The following is an 18,429-nucleotide window of genomic DNA, read 5'->3' as shown; positions in this document are numbered from 1 at the left end:
TAGAACATGTTTTTTGGACAGATGACACAAAAAATAGAATGTTTAGGTTTAAATTAGAAGCACTATGTTTTGAAAAAGGAAAACGCTAAATTTCACAAGAGCTTTAGCCCATCTGTGAAACAGCGGTGGTAGTATCATGGTTTGGGCCCATTCTGCTACATCTTGGCCATGACAGCTTGCCATCATTGATGGAACAATGAATTTCGAATTACACCAGCAAATGCTGAAGGATTGGGGCATCTGTCCACGATACAAGACAAGAACTCCAAGCACACAAGTTGTTCTACCAAAAAATGGTTAAAAAAAGAAATATATTACTGCAACCAAACCTTTAAATAGTGCAGAAGAAGAGATGCTGGTGAGCAGAAAATTAACCCATAAAGTCCATAACACAATATCGTGAATAACTCGGGCTGCACAGTGGATCGGCGGTTAGCACTGTTGCCATGTAGCTAGAAGATCCTTGGTTCGCATCCCAGCCTGGGCCTGGGATCTTTCTGTGTGGTTTGCATGTTCTCTCCCTGTGGATGCTTGGGTTCTCACTGGGTTCAGTCCAAATACATGCTGAGATTAATTGGTAACTCTAAATTGTCCTTTATTGTGAATGCGAGTGTGATTGTTTGTCTCTATATGTAACCCTGTGATAGACTAGTGACCTGGCCAGGTTGTCCCATGCCTTAACCCTAAGTCAGCTGGGATAGACTCCAGCCCCCCTGCAACCCTAATCAGAAATAAGTGGTGTATAGATAATTAATGGAAGTCTGCTCTCTGCGTTTCTTTTAAAAACATTGGAATTTTTGTCCACATTTAGCTAAATGATAACTTCACTTGTCCCCCTAGAAGTAAGGGTACTTGTAAATCAATACAAAATAGTCCTGTGTGATCACATTTATCTTATAAAACATTTCTGTCATGATAAGAAAGGTATTTGTCAGCATTAGGCAGACAGTTCCTTCATTCATAGGGTACGAGGGGTCACTGCATGATTTGATGATAATGAAGAGGCTAAAATACTTTAACCTTCACAGTCACCAGATCTCAACCCAGTTCAACACCTATGAGAGATTTTAAGACATCATCAAAACACAAAATGAGGGAATACGTTTTGGGAGACAGGTGTTCATCCCTTCAGTAGAGTTCTAAAGACTTAAAGAATCAATACCAAGGAGCACTGAAACAGCTCTGATTACACTTAGTGGCCCAATTAAAACACAATACTAAACCATCTTATTTGTTTCTTCCTGTGTCACCCATCTGCATAAAATAAAACTTTCATTTAACCAAGAGTACCTTATGGACTGCACAAATTACAAATGTAGCTTCATCACATCAATGTAAACATAACATTTTAATGTGAGGTATTCAAGAATTAAGGCTTGTTTGTCAAGTGTAAAATGAGAAGCTTCTTTGCCACTTTCCCTCATAGCAAACACATTGTTTTGAAGTTCTGGTACCCATCAGCATAGGATGCACTGAGTGCACCAATGTACATGACTTGGTCGTTCACCATCGTGGTCAGATACAGTGCACAAGAAGTACAGAGAATGCAGATCCAGCAGCCAGTCCCAGAGTGAGAAAGAAAGACATGACCACTCCTGTGGCCTCTGCCAGCTCCCTTGGTACCACTTTTGGGCCATAGATCATTGGCAGTGTGCCTAGGTAGCCATTAGAGAGACCTAGCAGGCAGTTAAACACCACAGGATAGACATCATGGCCGAACAGTACTGTGTGGAGGTGCTCCCTCGGCTGGTAGTTACAGAACATGAGAAGTGGCACAATGATGGAGCGGCACAGCACCAGTGCTGGCAGGACTCGACTGGTGGGACCAGGTACCTGCAGCCAGGCTGTGGCCTGCCTGCCACAAAAGTCAGCAAAGTTGTATAGGAGGAAGCTGGTAAGGGGAACAAAGTAAGTGGTTGTCCAGGGATTGCCACTGTCCTTTTCGACGGACTGGATCCCCGAGGATACTGCTGGGAACACCATGATGGAGACAAAGAAGACATAGAAGACACTCAGTCCGAGCACCCATGTCTTCTGAAGGATAGGCTGCAGTGGTGGGACTGCGCTTGCAGCACCTCCACCCTCGCTCATCACTCCTGGGTTGTTGTGTGTTGATCCCAGCATATAGTGTCTAGAGACAGGAGAAGATGTGTTGAACCTGTCCTCTGAACTGGTATTATTAGACTGTCCTAATGCTTTCTTCAAAGGCAGCTTACTTTTAAAATGGCTTGTAAATGTGATTAATCCATTTGTATATAATTCATATAACAAATAACAATTTGTTTTACTGTGGGCATTGCTGACCTACATGATATAGTAGCTGTCATGTTGCACATACAAAATAACAGGCACAGGTAAGTTCAGAACCCATAATACGATTGTTTTACAGGAATTTAAACTCCCTGTGTAGGATTTAAACGTTGAACTATGGTGCCATCTGGTGACTCTATGAAGAATGACACTGTGACATAATGCACACAGCTAAACTATCTGTAATCTATAGAATCTAGAATGAGAAGAACATTTTACTTGACAAGGGAAGGTGCTATGATCACTGTAACTTAAAATACAGGTTTAATAGGTACTGTATGTACCCACAAAAGAACCACAAATCTTTGGCTACTACTGACCTTGAGTATGCCAGCTTCGGCAACAGCAAATATGAGATGATGCAGAGCAGAATGAAGATGTCAGCAGTCAGGAAATAGGCCAGAGCGCTGTTTGTCACATCATTAGCTGCAGCTAGGTCCACTATTGATGCTACGGCACTCAGCGTTCCTCCCATAGCCTGACCTGAAGGAAAAACCGTACTTCAGTTTTTCATTTCAGAAAACAAATGGCACTTGAGCTGCTAAATGACGAAGAGAAAAGACAGCTGAAATAAAATGGGAGAGAGGGAGGGACAGCAATGAACAAAGGCCCAAAAATATTATGAGTCTGAGTTTATTGTTTGCTTTTTCCTGTTTACACAGGACAAGATGCACAGTTATAACCAGTATGCTCAGTAGCTGCACAATTAAACACAATGATTAGTTTTAAAATGTATATCACTATAAAGGTCTTGCATTGGGAAATGCAGTGAACTTAACTTTAAGGCATTAATGATTTATAATATTATCAGCAACATGTGTGTTTATTTATTATTTTCCAAATATACTCAACATGTCCAAAATGAGGTCCAAAATTGGGACCATCTCTTCTCTAAGGAGAAACTATTGTTACAATGACAGTTCTATACTGTATTCTGTCTCCTCTTTGTGTTCATAGACTGTGCCCACACAGTTAATATTTCCCACACAGTGCGATGGTGACAAAAAAAAAAGAGTGACAAGAAAACTTTGCAACATGAATAAACTTTTACATTAAGCAGCCAAACACTAAGCATTGCATGTATTTCAAGACCGCAGAAAATGTATTTGTAACTAGTTATATATAAACGCAATAAAAACATTCGAGTCAACAAGCAATCCTGATCTGAAAAAGGACTACCTGATATGAGAGCCTGAGAGATCCTCATGGGAAATTGTCCACTGATGCCAAACATACTACCAGAGAAGATGTTGGAGGCTCCACTGACGACAGCCACACTGACCAGCGTTCCAGTAAAGAACCCCATCCTGCAGTCCGACACATCCACCTTCACCAGCACCGTGGTAATGACAAACACCAGCAGGATCACAAATAGAGACGACAGGATTCTCATGTTTGGAGACAACCTAGAAGGCCACAAACACACAGGTGATTTGGCATTAGGTTAGAGATTATCAAAGATCAGTTCATCAACACCAAATGTGAAGCAGTTGTGTTATGCTGTTGGAATAAGCCAGAAATTGTTTGGTTGCAGTCAATGTACAACATATAGTACATACATGTATACAATCCAGACTGTGTCCATGCAAATGTGAGACAGTCAGGTTTTAATTATACAGACTAGTTTTAAATATAACTAAAGAAAGTCCAAAGACGGTAAAGAGTAACAGTCTTCAAGGTACCATGAGAAAATTAGATTAGTGCAACTTAGGCCTCTAACAGCTTAAATAGGACAAATGTGGAACTGTACCATCGCAACATCCAGGGACAAACAACAGAGTCATAGAACGTATCCCATGTGAGCGTGTGTGTGTGTGTGTGTGTGTGTGTGTGTGTGTGTGTGAGGGACAAACCTGTTAACAAGGACATAGTTGAGTATCAGACACACCACAGATGGCACCGTGGAGGCAATGGCCAGATAACTTTCAAAGTAGTTCTGTGAACAGATATTGAAAAGACAACACATTTTTGTTCAAGGATTCATTAGCATAAATGAGCATACAGACAAACACTCGCATAGTGTCTCATACAAAACATGAGGAAGTGGAAGCGGAGGGGAACATACAAAAATCGACGAAACAGTTTCCTTGCTTTTCTTTTTTATGACTTATAAGTCTGATTAAATCAGGTGACAAATCTCAGAAAAGCAAACATTTATAGAATGTATCCAGGCAGTTTAACAGATTTAACAGTTGTTTGTCTTGTATTGCTCTTAGATATATATGAATAGTCTGTCCTGACTCCTGCAGACAGACAGTTTTTGTTGGTCGCTCAGCTATCATAACATGCTGCTACCATGAATCTGTCACATCTTCTTAAAGGGCAAAGGATTATTGGTCTGGCTGATTACTGGATCAGACATTCAGAGATTTACCAATTATCAGTTTTACTGGTGCTGTTTTTTAGTTGATTCCAGATGAGACAAATTATTTAAAAGTGCAGTGGTATTCTGACCACATGACTGTCTGACTGGTTGCATGCCATGAGTAATGGCCTATCACCACTGAGGGATAAATGTTGAAAAGTTTCTTTGATGAAACACAAGTAAAAAAAATAATCAATAAACAAGGTCTTTTCTTTTTTGTGCTACTCTAAATTTTGACACAAAGATTTGGATTTTCCATCAAATGCTTACTGGTTATCCATCTCCTTGATTACTAATAATATCAACCCTGAAAAAAAGACTTCCTATATGTATACAGATATGCAGACAGAATATCTGACCACTACTTAGAATCCAAAGAGCTAACCATTTGGCTTTGCAGTTACTTTCCTTCTTTTAGTTATTCTGGCATTGTGTGGTTCTTTTAGTTGACTATACAGATTACACAAGTGTCTGCCTCTGTGACACTCTTGTCAATTCTGCTTCTTGGAAACAATAATTACTTAAATGATGAAAGAAGATCTGCTTGACCACTGAAACTCTGCTGCTCTCTGCCCTTATCTCGGTTGCCCTCAGGAAGGCTTCAGGCATTTCTAATTGCATTACCATGGTGTAGTGGAGTCCTGTGAGATGTGAAAGGACACTCAGTCCTAGCATCTGTCACAGGATGGTCACAGTTCCATGTGAGAAGCATGCGAAGTGGCACAAATGTGCATCTTCCTGTGCGCACACGCACACACAAACATATTGCAGCTGTATTTAGTAGCACTCACACTGAGGTCCGAACTTTGCTCCTCACCGCTGCTGTGGTCAGTGTTGTTGCTGAATTTGTAGAGCCAGTAGGGTTTGGCTGTTATGAAGAAGTTCCAGGGCAGCAAGGAACCAATGCCCATCAAAAAAAAGATGATGTACACCAAACAGTACGAGTCTTCTGGACTGTAGCGCACAGCCAGAGGCACTGGGGAATTTTTGGGAATAAGGGACGCAGAGGGACTATGGTCCTCGCTGTCCTCATCATCAGATATGACGTGGTTGCCAAGTGCAGTTGGAAGATAAGATGAGTTGAGACTCGACTGCAGGGGCTCTGTGCTGTCCATTTTCATAAACAGGGTCCAGGATACTCCCAAAACAAAGATGAAATAGATAGAAGAAGGTTGAGGCAGTCACAGCAGCAAGATGTGTTGAGCAGAAAGCTGTGAAGGAGAAGAAAAGAATATGAGTTAACAAAAATCACTGACACAATGTTCTGCAAGAGGTGGGATATGGATGAGACTTACTTCTACCTGTGCTTGTCCACAAAGGAAAAAGCTGGCTGTATTTGTTGAGAATCCATACTCTGGAGATGTCTCTGTGCTGGAGCTGGGAGAAAATAATCCAGGGATCTCGACTCAGTGATGCAGAAGTCCCATATGAAGTCAGTCTTTTAGTGCTGGGAATCAACAGGTATTTGGCACAATTACACCTCTGTGATATGTACACAAACATCTAAAAGAGATCTAAAGGAGAGAAGCTGTGCTCATTCTCAGAGGATGTTTAGTATGACACACTGCGCAAAATTAAACAAATGGGCTCCCACCGTCTTTTAAATGTGGAATGTCACAGGAACCCATTAGCCAATTCTCACTGTGCCACTGCTCCATGATCAACAATGAAAGGGGCCCGATATCATTACTGTTTGGCAGCAGTGTCGGGATTTCAACCCACTGTTCTCCCACAACAGGAATAAGTCCGTACATCTTTCCTAGGCTATTCACACTCAGTTAAATGCTCCATCAGATAGAAAAACTCAGCATTTGTTCATGCCTCTTGTTTTAAGACATGTGATTGTTTGGCCTTTAGCAATCACTGCAATTCTATTCCGCATCTCCTGCAGAGGAGAGTCTTCTGACTACCACATTCACTGAATTATTCAAACTTATTCTACTTATTCTCTATTTGTGAAGAGGAGAATGAGCAAAGTCAGTGATTTTAGTCCACTTGAAGGTTGGAAGACAGTACCAACAAACCAAGCAACTAAAAACCGTCACAGAATGCAGTATCCTAAATAAAATTCTGCCCAATGATGTATCATAATCGCTTGATTTACTCCTCATGTTCGGGAGTGTCATGTTATGTTTAACATCAAAACCTCACATAGTCTCTCTTTATCCTATCTTGTGTCCTGATTATTGTGGCATGATGCTTTTTGAGCAGGCAAAAGAACAGTTACATTTTATTTTACTAAAGCTGTAAAGTTCACACATACCCTCATCATATGTTAGGATTTTTAAAATTCTGTTTTTTTATCATCATTATATATGGTTTATGTGATTATATATTTTCACATGCATCGTAAATATATGTAAACATGTAGTTCAAATGACACTCCATCTGTTTTGCAAACTACAACTTCATACGGAAAATGTGTAAAATGAGACGCATAAAAGAAAGCTCATAAGACAGGAACAGAGAGCTGCAGTGTGAATCCTACCATCAGAAATAGAAAAACAGGTTTTCACCAGCTGCACTTCTTCAATATCATGGGGTTGTTACTTGGACTATTTAAGGAGACTAAGGAAAGGCTGACAGGACACCACAAAGCTGACTTAGCACCCTAAAACACGGTGTGTGAATGAGGAACTAGTCTTCACATGATACTTAGCCAAGAAAAGGAGATAAATTGACTCAAACTTCAGACAACACGATCCGTTTCCTTCAGTAGAGTATGTAGCTAGCAGCTGTTTGCTATTTTCACTCTTCACAGTAACAATGCTTTCTAATATTTCTTCTTTCTTGTTTATTCTTCTGTTGTGGTCTTCATTAGAAAGGTATTTAAGCGAATATATATGTTATACTTGCTAAGTGTGGACGCTGCTGTAAACAAACATTAGAAGCTAGCTAGCTCAGCCTTCACAAGTGTCCACAAACACAGTTAAACCTAGATTTTCCTAGGCCTTATGTTAAATTTATTATAAAAAACAAATTTACCTCACTGCCGGAGACTCCCTCGCTGTTGCTGCTGTCTTTTCTAAGTGTTAGACCGACACAAACTCCATTTAACAGCAGACTTCATTTCTGGTCAGCTGACAAACATCATGTCAATGTCCAGCAGTAACAACAGTCAAGCTACCGGTATGAAGCCTTCAGATTTAAAGCGATATCTAAAGCTAAATCAGACTCAAATTTGCGCGAAAGAACACTATATATGTTGAATTTAAATACGTTTTACAAGTAAAAAATGTCTTTCAAAATAATTTATATGGTCGAATAAAATTAGAAAAAAGATAATTCTGCGATTCATGCTATTATTGTGAAAGTCAAACGCGCGTACGAGAAGCACTGCTGTTCAGGATGAAAACAACTTGATTATCTGCTAAACCTGTTGGTTGACCTTGTGAGCATTCCTGTAGTGCATCTGTATTTGTTTATCTGCTCTGTGTCCTAAATTCTAGCCAATCCAGTTGTTATTACTCCCTTAAATCGCTTTTTAGGACCAATCAACTCATATGGAGTTGCCAGAAGGTCCGTGTACGGATCTGGTAATTGGATTTTCCGTTCTGAAACGGGTATTGAAAAACAAAAAACAAGTGGTTATTTTGATTTTGATTTTAAAATTGAAATACAAGGCGTTTTTCCTTTTCATGATCAAAATGGATATACGATTTTTTTTTAAAAAATGCTTTGATTTTCGTTTTATATTTACAATAACAAGAAAGTAAAATCAGTAAGAGACAGAAACGAAAAAGGTCCGTTTTTTCATTTTCTGAGACCGGAAGTGGTCATCAGCAAGTGTGGAGCCAAACGACAACAAGATTCTCAGAGGGCGGAGCCAGAGAGCAGTGATTGGTCAGACCATAGACATGTATAGAAGACAGCGCGCTAGCGTATCTAGTATTCTATGTATCTATGGTCGGCACGTCTGGTAGCATCTCTGGCTGCTGTTGACCTTGTTTTTGGAGTAAAACACGGTATGAAGATAAATACTTCTAACCTGTGGCGTTATTTTGTTGTACGTTAAGTCAGCGACTTGTGAAGAGTTGTGTTTTGTCGTGTTTGAGCAGTTGGTCCGGACGCGTTAGTTAGCTAAGCGGCTAAGTTAGCTAGCGGGCTAATTAACACAGGTGGCTAACGTACCGCTGAACACCTGTGTTAGTTGCTGTCGCAGCTGTCCTCATTATTAGAATGAAATTCTCAACCTGTATTTCTCTGCTGTGTATTTTAGCTTTGAAAAAAGTTATTTTACTTTAAGGTTAAGTGAAACCCGTTCAGCTGCACTGAAGTTTAACATTCAGCTGGTTTGAATTAAACAGCGCTTAACATTGCGCAACATTACCTCTCTGAATCTCCATAATTTCATTAAATTTGTTCTCTCTTCCACTGCTCAAGTTCAATCCAGTATATAAAATGACATTAATAGTGAATAAACTAACAACCAGCCATTGTATTTATTTATTACTGCATGTATTTGTGGTAAAATATGAGATGAAACATCCTACTTTTGGATCTAGAACTGCACAAGCCGTTCATTTTCAGTCACTGGATGAGTTAAACTCCCCTTTTTATGTGAGGTTGAAGCAGAAAGTCTGAGTTAACAAAGAAAGTTCTTTATAATTTGCGATACCTGTTATCTCTGACTGAGGCTTTAGTTTTTGTTGAGCTGATTTACACGTAGAAACTTTGTTCAGGAAGATTTCTCAGTAGCTCAGAGGACAGGCTGCTTTTTACACAACCTTGTAAGAGAATGTCTGTCAATGCTTTCAGCAGAATTTAGAAACACAACACTTCCTAAACAGATATTTTGAGGCTGTGAGGTTGAACGTTTGAGAGTATATCAGTGTGTTTGTTTGTGGTCTTTCTGTTTCTAGGTGGAAGCTGAATTAGTGAGGATGACTCCTGCTCCTGTCATCTCTAAGCTCCTCACACATCTTTACCTGCACATGAGGAAAATCACTCCTGTAGAATGCAGGTATGTTTGTCATTATTATAAAAAGATGTTGCCTGGTGACCTGTCAGAAACCCATTATACAGAGTCAGCCAAAATAATGTTTACACACATCAGGAAAAGAAAAACTTGCATAAATATTTCAATACCAAATTTATTCAGACATCATGAGATTAATAAAAGTTATCTTTAACCTCTACAATTACAAGAGGTGCTCAAAGTGGTGGCCACTGGCTTCCAGACATTTCTGTTGTGTTGTAGACGTCACTTGTTGATGCTCCATTCATGAGGGTAGCGCCATCTGTTGGGAAAACATCGTACAACAGGACACAGAGTTATCGTGATTTGATCAAACTTAGAAAGAGGTATATATATATATATATATATATATATATATATATAAATATATATATATATATATATATATATATATATATATATAAGTACTTATACAAATGAAATATTTATAAAAGTTTTTCTTTTCCTGATATGTATACATTATTTTGGCTGACTCTGAACTTAATGAGAACAAAACTGTCATGTAATTGTTGCTCTGGAAGCTTCTCTAGTGAAAACTGGCTGGTGTTCTGCTTTGAAACAAACTGCTGTTGAGGTCTGTGTTTTTAGGTTTAACCCCACAGTTTCTGAATGAACTGATAGTTGTTGTTTTTTTCCTGATCAATGTGGACGTTATAATTGATGGTAACATTTACTGATCATATAATCAGCATGACAATATAACAGTACAACATTCTGACCACCTGACTAATACTGTGTTGGTCCCTTTATGCTGCTAAAACTCCTCTGACCCAGTGGTTCATCAGAACCTCTGGGGATGTCCTGTGGATTCTGTGGATCCTGTGGGTTGCAGGGTGGGTCCTACCTAGACCAGGCTGATCCTGGACCATCCCACAGGTGCTCAATCTGATCCTGGATGTGGGGAGTGTGGAACCCAGGTGAACAGCTTAGCTCTGTCATGTTCCTTGGACCACTCCTGAGCAGTTTTAGTTTGTCCTGCTGAGGGAGGCAGCTGGCATCAAGGACTGCTGTTGCCATGGAGACTAGGGGGTTGTTTGTCCTGCAGGGTTTAGGTGGTGGTACATGTCAAACATCCACATGAACGTCAAGGTTTCCCAGCAGAACGTTGTATTAGAACAAGATGATGGATGTTGTTCTCTTCAGCTGTCAGTGGTCACAATGTTGTGGCTGATCAGTGGATCTGTCTGCCTTTACTCTGACATCCAGAGTTATACAAAAGTGTAGTATGTGTGCAGTGCAGAAGAAATTTACTTTATTGTACGCAGTTTTTTTTGTTTTTTAAGGGAGAGCATTTTTTTTATCCACATGAAGAAGACCTAATCTTTCCCTTCAAAGGATAGTTAATTGTTACTAAGGCTTCCATAGTGGTCCCATCAGAGAAAATCATATCCATATACAGATTTTTATTAATTCCAGGGCTGGTTCAGTAAAGATTATAATAATAACTACATCAGCTAATTCTTGGTCGCAGTTGGAATTTTGCAGCCTGAGAGATGGTTGAGAAGGTTTGCAGTTCTTGTTTTAACAAAATATGTTATAATAGAATATCTTTATTGTCATTGTACATGAAATTATCTGCAAACCAGCAAAGTGTATCAATCTGAGGTATCTAAAAATAAATAAGTAAAAAATGCTTCTAAAGCCAATAATAAACTGAATATTTTGAGGGAATATTCTAAAAAGGAAAGAAAAGCTCCATTCTCACTCCTCTCAGGATAAACTGTCATTAAAATTGACTTTAAATTTAGCTTCAACATGAGATAAAAACATTTACTTTCATTACTGATGTTGTCAAGTTTTAATAAAGTTCATGCTACTTTTATAAAATGATAAAAGTGAATAAATTGTATTTCTGTGATCTGTGTTTGATTTCTGTCTTTTCTCCTGTCATCCAGATGTTCAGAGGGAGATGATGCCACATCTGGTCCAGCTGATGGAAGGTCTTGAAGTTCTCTGACTGGCCTTGACTGAAGATGGTCGTCTCACTGGATTTAAGGTTCAGATGCTCAGTAATAAACTCCACCAATGTGCCAACAGGGAAGCTTTAGGTTTATTAAATGTTGCTATGAAGGTATCGCTGTTTTTCTTTGTGAATGCAATGTGCTCCAACTGAAACCTGAATTAGAACTTAGAAGTAAATCCTTCCATCTGAAAGGATTTAGTTGCATTAATAACCTCATAACATTCTAATTTTTATTCCAGTCTTAGTTGGAAATAGAATCTCTGTATTGATTCAGGTAAAAACTGAACTTCACAGCATGTTGAAGCAAAACAACCAGATGAAAACTGTGATGGTGTTGGATTGTCAGACCGTAATGTTGCAGCTCAAAGCAGCTTTTCTATCTCAGTTCATTCTGACATTCAGCTATGAATCAACACAGCAGATGGTGATCCATGCTGTGGAAGTCTCACATCTCCTGATTTAATGGAGCTGCTTTACACTTTTTACACTGTTTATTCACCAACACTTTATTTAATAAAAGTCCCATCTAGTTTTTATGAGGAATGTGATGTTTTAATTTCTCTGTGAATAACTGCAGTCTAATGCAACAGCTGGAGTTGTAACATCTGTCCTGATATTGATCATGAAGTATTGATCAGAATACTTATGGTTAGCAGTCATCCCTGAAGTTTTGCATTAAAATCTTTACTTGTGTTGTGAACTTTGGTAAGAAGCAGAAACGTTAGCGTTGCCATGGATACATGAGTGTTAAATTCTGTCCATGTTTTTATTTTGGGAAATGCAGTCCAGTTCCAGAATGTGGAGGAATTTAGTCTCACAATCACAGACAACAAATATTATCTGAAAGTCGAGTTATTGTTGTTTATCAGCACAATACAAAAAGATTAATGTTAGAAATATTCCAGTTAAGACTCCAGAATATCATGATTTATGTAAATTTACCTCAATAATATGAATGTTCAGGTTAAGATTGTACAGTGATATTTTTTACGTAAGTTTAGCTGATTAAAGTTTATGACTCTGCACTAAAATATTATTTAAATTGACATCATTATTATAATATTTAGGGTCAGACCCTACAGTATTGAGATTAAGAAATCAAATATTCTATAAAATGTAAATACACTGAACTCATCTGGATATATTTAAGTGAGACTCTACAATATTATTTGACACAAAAATATCTAAATCAATATTTTAATAATTTTCAAGCCAAACATTTACTGGACTGATTTAAATATTAAAATCACTCCTTTCTAATCCTCTGCTGTACGTTCAAACCTGAGGCCTTAAATAGAAACACACAAGTATCTGATTGAAGGAACTTCTGCAGAGTCCTGATTCTAGAACATGATGATAGAATTATAGACAAACTTCAACAAAAGCTGCCTGAGAGTTTACAGGTTTTTATGTTAGATTTCTTCAGTAATTTAATGAGAGTTATCAGCAATAATCAAGTGTTCATTTGATGAACTTCATTTCCTAAAACATCCAGAATTGGAGCTCATATCTTTGGCAGCTGTAAAGTTTCTGCTCCTTCAAAGTTCACAACACAATGAATTAATTCCTAAAACACTCTCAATGCTGGAGAGCGTTTGTGATGCTGAAGCAGTGAGCAGTTTTTCTGTTTCTTCTCTGGAGATACACAATGAGGGACGTCTGCAGAGACTGAGAAAGAGTCTCACCACATCCTGACATGAGGAAAAAAGACTTTATTGAAGACTACAATGAGAAAAACTATCAGACAGCAGACGGCTGCATTCAAGGTGAGCTCTGAACATTTGATCTGGAACAGGAATTCAATAACGGCAGCATGAGCTTCATTTCAGTCTGTAGCTGCTGAATTCATGGATGAATCATCTGGCACTAGAGAGGAAGACCATCAAACATCCACGTCAGCTGATGGAGGTCCAAGAGTCTCACCGAACAACCAACCTACGGAGTGAAGACCTCAAATCTGATTGGACGGCCTCCTATTCAGCCACATGTGTGAACAAATGCCTCTAAGTTGGTTTGTTTCCTAAAATAAATCCAGTTTTGAGTCCTAATCTATGCCTGTGTGTTTGCTTCTTTACACCGCTGTCAACAGTTTAGGCTGTTAGATTGTTCCAGATAAGACAAGTACAAGATTCTTCAGAGCCTTTCTACCATGAGCCTGACAGGAAGAACTCCAACAGCTACTGAATGTTCCTGTGGTCCCCTCAAGGCTACAGGAGGAGCCCTACGAGGATGAGCCGGTCCACCTGATGGTGGCCAGTCGCTGCGGTTCAAATCCAACACCGACTACGTGGACTTCTACTGGACCACACGGAGGCCTTCAAACCGGACCAAAAAGTTCACCGACTCCCCGACTCGTGGGTCTGAGGACGCCGCCAAGCCTCGGCCCAGCCGGCCTCCTGTCTGTGGGTGTTTGAGTGCTGAGAGGTTTGTGGATGGATGTGAACGTTCTGTGTTGAAACAGCAGCTTTTGACTCACTAATGCCAGGAAAAACCAAGAGCTCCTTTATTTGTGACTTCCACTAAAAAACTGATGAAAATAAGTTTGCCAGGGTTCTGACTGATAACAGATTATTAAATAATGAAAATAATCATTTAAATATTCCTTTAAACAATCCTTTTAGGTCTACATTTCCTTTACACTGACTTCTTGGTATATGTACAAGTATTTTGGGTGGAATATACCATTAAGCCCAATGTTCAAGGGTTCTTCTGGGAATATACCATTAAACCAATCTTTTAGGTAAATGTTCCAGGATGTTGGGTAGAATATACCATCAGATCAACCTTTTAGGTCTACATTGGAAGATTTTAGAGTAGAATATTACTCCAAACCATCCTTTAGGTCTACATTTAAGGTGGAATACTCCTTTACACCAAGATTTTTTGGACTACATTGAAGGATTTTAGGTGGAATATTCCTTTGAACAAACTTTTTAAGTTTATGTTCAAGGATGTTGGGTGGAATATACCATCAGACCAACCTCCAAGGTCTACAGTAGTGAATTTTAGGTGGAATATACCATTAAACTCACCTTTTAGGTCTACATTGGAGGATTTTAGGTGGAATTTTCTTACAAACCGTCTTTTAGTCTACATTTAAGGATGTTTAGGATGGTATATTCTTCCGAACCAACTTCTCAGGTCTACATTTCAGGTGGAATATTCCTCCATACTAACTTTTTTAGTCTACATTGAAGGATTTTTTTCTAAACCACCCTTTCGGGTCTATATTTGGGGTTTTAGGTGGAATGTTCCTTTTAACCAGCCCCTCAGGTCTCTGAGGATTTTGGATGGAATACTCGGTTAAACCAACATTTTAGGTGCATGTCCAAGAATTTTTGGTGGAATGTTCCTTTAAGGTGGATGTGTGAGGACCTTGTAGGTGGAATACTTCCTGAAGCCAACCTTTTAAGTCAACATTCAAAGATTTAAGGTGGAATATTCCTTTAAATCAACCTAAATGTCATGTTTTGATCATAATCAAGTGAGAAACCTCAATCCAGACTCCTCATAATGACGTTTGAGATTTATGCTGCTGTTATTTGTTTAGTCCAGACTAAATGACAGAAATCCACAACGGTAATATTATTTCAGGACTCGGTTATTAAATGTCAAAACAATCCATGTGACTCTAAAAACTCAACAGCTTTACAAACTTCAAGATTAAACTCTCCACAAGGATCTAAAATAAGTTGGACTTCTACATGAGAGCTTTAATTATTCTTCATCTACTTCCTGAAAAGTTTGGTCAATAAAAAAGACAAAAACTAATATTTTCAGCTGAACTAAAGACAGACTTTGTGATTTTTCTGCTCACATGTTGTGTTGTTGTAAACTTACTCTTTCAAATAAATATCCGCCTAACCCCCTGGAAACCAGCGTTTGTCCTGTTTTTGTGTTGCTCCTCGGCGACTCTAGACAGCCGGGTCGTAATGTTTTTTGAGCAACACACCATTCTATGACGTTTTTACAATGATGGTTCTACTATGGAACCAGTTTGACATGTTCAGGTGTTCTTTGTGTGAAAACAGAGATTTCAGGTAGCAGAAGGTGGTTTTCAACTTTTCTTTGTAACTTTCTGACTCTAAACTTCTAAACTAATTATCCTTACACTAAGCCCAGCTCTCTGGACTTCCAATGTAAGCCTGTGTTTCCAATTCGGCTCGTCCAGTGTGGCATGCTTGGTGTCTATCAGGAACACGCATGAGCAGTCCGAGTGTCTTCCTGCTTTAATTTAGCTGCCGCCAAAACATTTCCTCTGCTTCTCTCACCCACTGAGCCTGGTGTTTGGCTCCGTTAGCTTTAGTTATGTTCTTTAGGCTGTCTTGGCATTGCAGCTTCCATGCCAGAAAAATCGTTCTTTAATGTGTTTCTTGGTGTGTTTTAGGGCTTTGTACTGGATAGTTGTCTTAGTAAATGTGGTTCTTTACCCAAATGGTGCTAATGTGTGCAGTGATTAGTGGATTTGGTGCAGCTGAGTTGTGTCTTCATCTTGGCTGTAGTGAGTCTTTAGAGGTTTTTGGTCAGACACATTCTGTATTCTTGTTTGAGAACCAACGTTGGTTGTCCAGAAGGTAAGAGTTCCTGTCCTGATTCTCTGTTCTCAGAGGTTCTCTGGTAGGCTGCAGGAGACTTTAGCGTTTGGGTTGTGCTAGTTTGGTATTTGGACGACTATCTTGAGGCCCCTCCATGTGGTTTAGTGAGGTTTTCTGGAACAGTTCTATATAGCAACCTGCAGCAGAAGAGACTTTGAGAGTTTTTAGAAAGTTCTGGAGACCAGACTTTAGAGCAGCAGAAACATTTGTCAGCAGTTTGAGCAGGAGAAGGTGAGCTTCAGAGTAGAAATGAGATGGAAACCTTCTTGACCCGTGTGGTGAGGTCCTGTACCAAGAGTTTGAGCAGGTTGTGAAGAGTCTGTAGTTCTTTGGTCTGAAAGCACAAGAAGAGTCGACTCATTAAAGGAGAAAACAGGAGATGTTGGTTCTTCTGTCGCTCTGCAGTTTCCTTAGACTGAATATCAAATTTATATTTTAAATGATTTACCATGTGAGCCCAACAAGACTTCAATAAACTCCCTCCATCCCCTGGATACAACATATTTTATTACCATGTTAAATCATTTTTTTTAATGTTTTTGAGTTTTAATCATAGTTTTAGCGTAGTTTTTTTTCTCTTTGCTTGTTTAGTTTTGTCATCTGTGTGGAAGGTGCTAAACAAATAAAGTTGAATTGATTAACTGAATAACTGACTAACTCATGATTGTGACAACAGAAGTATTTTCATTGTGATTTAAGGGTTTATTTCATTTTTAAGGTTGGGGTTAAAATCTTGACAGAAAAAGAAGATTAAAGAAATAAACTACAAAACAAAAAGCAATTAAATCAAAGGAAAAAAAATACAATAAGACTTTTAAAAAGTTTTATTATTAAAAAGATTTAAGAAATTTAAGATGTAATTTTCTAATTAAACATTTAATTTTTTAATTAAATGTTTTGTCTTTTTAAAGGTTTAATAATCTAATTAAATGTTTTGCATTTTTTAAAAAGTTTAATATTCTTGTTTAATTGTATTTTTTAAATGTTTAATTATGGAAAATATTTTATCTGTAAATTTTTAATATTTGTATTTTAAAAATTTTGTTTAATTTTATGACATGTATTGTATCTTGTTGAATTATCTAATTCAATATTTTGTCTGTTTAATAGAGTTAAACATTAAATACAATTAAATTATATTAAACAGACAAAATATTGAATTAGATAATTCAACAAGATACAATATATGTCATTATGAAATTAAACAAAATTTTTAAAATACAAATATTAAAAATTACAGATAAAATATTTTCCATAATTAAACATTTAAAAAATGCAATTAAACAAGAAGAATATTGAACATTTTTTAAAAATGCAAAACATTTAATTAGATTATTAAACCTATAAAAAGATAAAACATTTAATTAAAAAATTAAATGTTTAATTAGAAAATTACATCTTAAAGACAATAAAATTTCAAATAGGAATTACACAGAAAATACAATGAAGCATTTAAAAAGAAAATTAAACATTAAAAGGTGGCAAAACATTTAAAAAGAAAAACCTTAAAGATTTAATCGAAACATTAAATATTGGGAAAGGAAAAAAAAACCAAACAAGTCGATAAAACATTTGAAAAAACAATTAAACATTAAAAGACAAAACATTTGGAAATCAAATCAGACATTAGTAAAGAATAAAAAGTGAGAAAAGAGCAAAACTAAACGTTTAAGAAGAATCAAACTAAAGACAAAACATTTGAAAAGACACCAGTTAGACTTTAGAAGATCAAATTAAACAGAAGAGACAATAAAACGATCAAAAAGAGCAAAAACAGATAAAGTTCTTAAAGCGTTTTCTAGTCTGAAACGAAAACATCAAGTTGTTTCTTCAAACATTTCCTCTTTCTATGTTCTTGGTTTGCTTGTGGACAGATTTACTAAGAACTCATTTCAGAAAACTGCTTTCCAGATAAAGTCTACTAGTCGTTGAAGGCATTTATCAAACTAATGTTACCTTCTGATCTCCACAAACTTTACTGTTCAGTGAAGAGAATCAAAGTTTGTTGAGGATTTCTAAAAAACCCACAGGTGAAGGTCTGAGAAGAACTCAGATGGATGGTCTAAATGTGAAATCAAGACTCATGGTCACAAGTTTTAAGGCTTCTGTTAACCAGAAAGTTCAAACTAACAGAGAAGTACTGAGAAACTTTTAAAATTTCAGTCCTCAGACTGTCCTGAAGGTTCAAACTAACAGAGAACTACTCAGGAACTTTTAA

General features: G+C 37.7%; 1 protein-coding gene and 1 long non-coding RNA gene across 5 annotated transcripts; one reads left to right on the top strand and one right to left on the bottom strand.

Moving 5' to 3' along the window:
- Positions 1-1,329: 1,329 nt before the first annotated feature.
- On the bottom strand, positions 1,330-7,781 carry slc29a3 (solute carrier family 29 member 3). 2 transcript variants are annotated; one of them, XM_023281606.3, is made up of 7 exons: positions 7,661-7,781; positions 5,971-6,122; positions 5,467-5,886; positions 4,164-4,246; positions 3,490-3,716; positions 2,631-2,793; positions 1,330-2,131 (listed from the first exon to the last, which is right to left on the bottom strand). In XM_023281606.3, the coding sequence occupies exons 3-7, from the start codon at positions 5,794-5,796 to the stop codon at positions 1,516-1,518; spliced, it is 1,419 nt and encodes a 472-aa protein (XP_023137374.2). In that variant the 5' UTR covers positions 5,797-5,886; positions 5,971-6,122; positions 7,661-7,781; the 3' UTR covers positions 1,330-1,515. The 2 variants fall into 2 exon arrangements, with proteins under 2 accessions (XP_023137374.2, XP_023137375.2); XM_023281607.3 differs by having other exon boundaries at positions 5,977-6,122.
- Positions 7,782-8,417: 636 nt separating this feature from the next.
- On the top strand, positions 8,418-13,664 carry LOC129350779 (uncharacterized). Of its 3 annotated transcripts, none has more exons than XR_008604298.1 (4): positions 8,418-8,640; positions 9,538-9,638; positions 11,549-11,649; positions 13,258-13,664. It is a non-coding gene; the product is annotated as an uncharacterized LOC129350779 (long non-coding RNA). The 3 variants fall into 3 exon arrangements; XR_008604296.1 differs by having other exon boundaries at positions 8,503-8,640; positions 11,549-13,382; positions 13,446-13,664; XR_008604297.1 differs by having other exon boundaries at positions 8,424-8,640; positions 11,549-13,664.
- The last annotated feature ends 4,765 nt before the right edge of the window (positions 13,665-18,429 follow it).

Source organism: Amphiprion ocellaris, chromosome 16 (genome assembly GCF_022539595.1).
Source record: "Amphiprion ocellaris isolate individual 3 ecotype Okinawa chromosome 16, ASM2253959v1, whole genome shotgun sequence".
Classification (NCBI taxonomy): domain Eukaryota; kingdom Metazoa; phylum Chordata; class Actinopteri; family Pomacentridae; genus Amphiprion; species Amphiprion ocellaris.
The sequence above is the reverse complement of the archived record's forward strand: the minus strand, read 5'-3'. Positions and strand labels throughout refer to the sequence as shown.

What these genes read in the sequence shown, in the direction of transcription:
- slc29a3 (XM_023281606.3), bottom strand. Translation starts at nt 5,796, where the DNA reads ATGAAAATGGACAGCACAGAGCCCCTGCAGTCGAGTCTCAACTCATCT. An exon ending in AGCAAAGTTCGGACCTCAGT is followed by an intron (nt 4,247 to 5,466) that starts GTGAGTGCTACT and finishes ATCTGTTCACAG; the next exon opens with AACTACTTTGAAAGTTATCT. An exon ending in CCGAAGCTGGCATACTCAAG is followed by an intron (nt 2,132 to 2,630) that starts GTCAGTAGTAGC and finishes TCCTGTCTCTAG; the next exon opens with ACACTATATGCTGGGATCAA.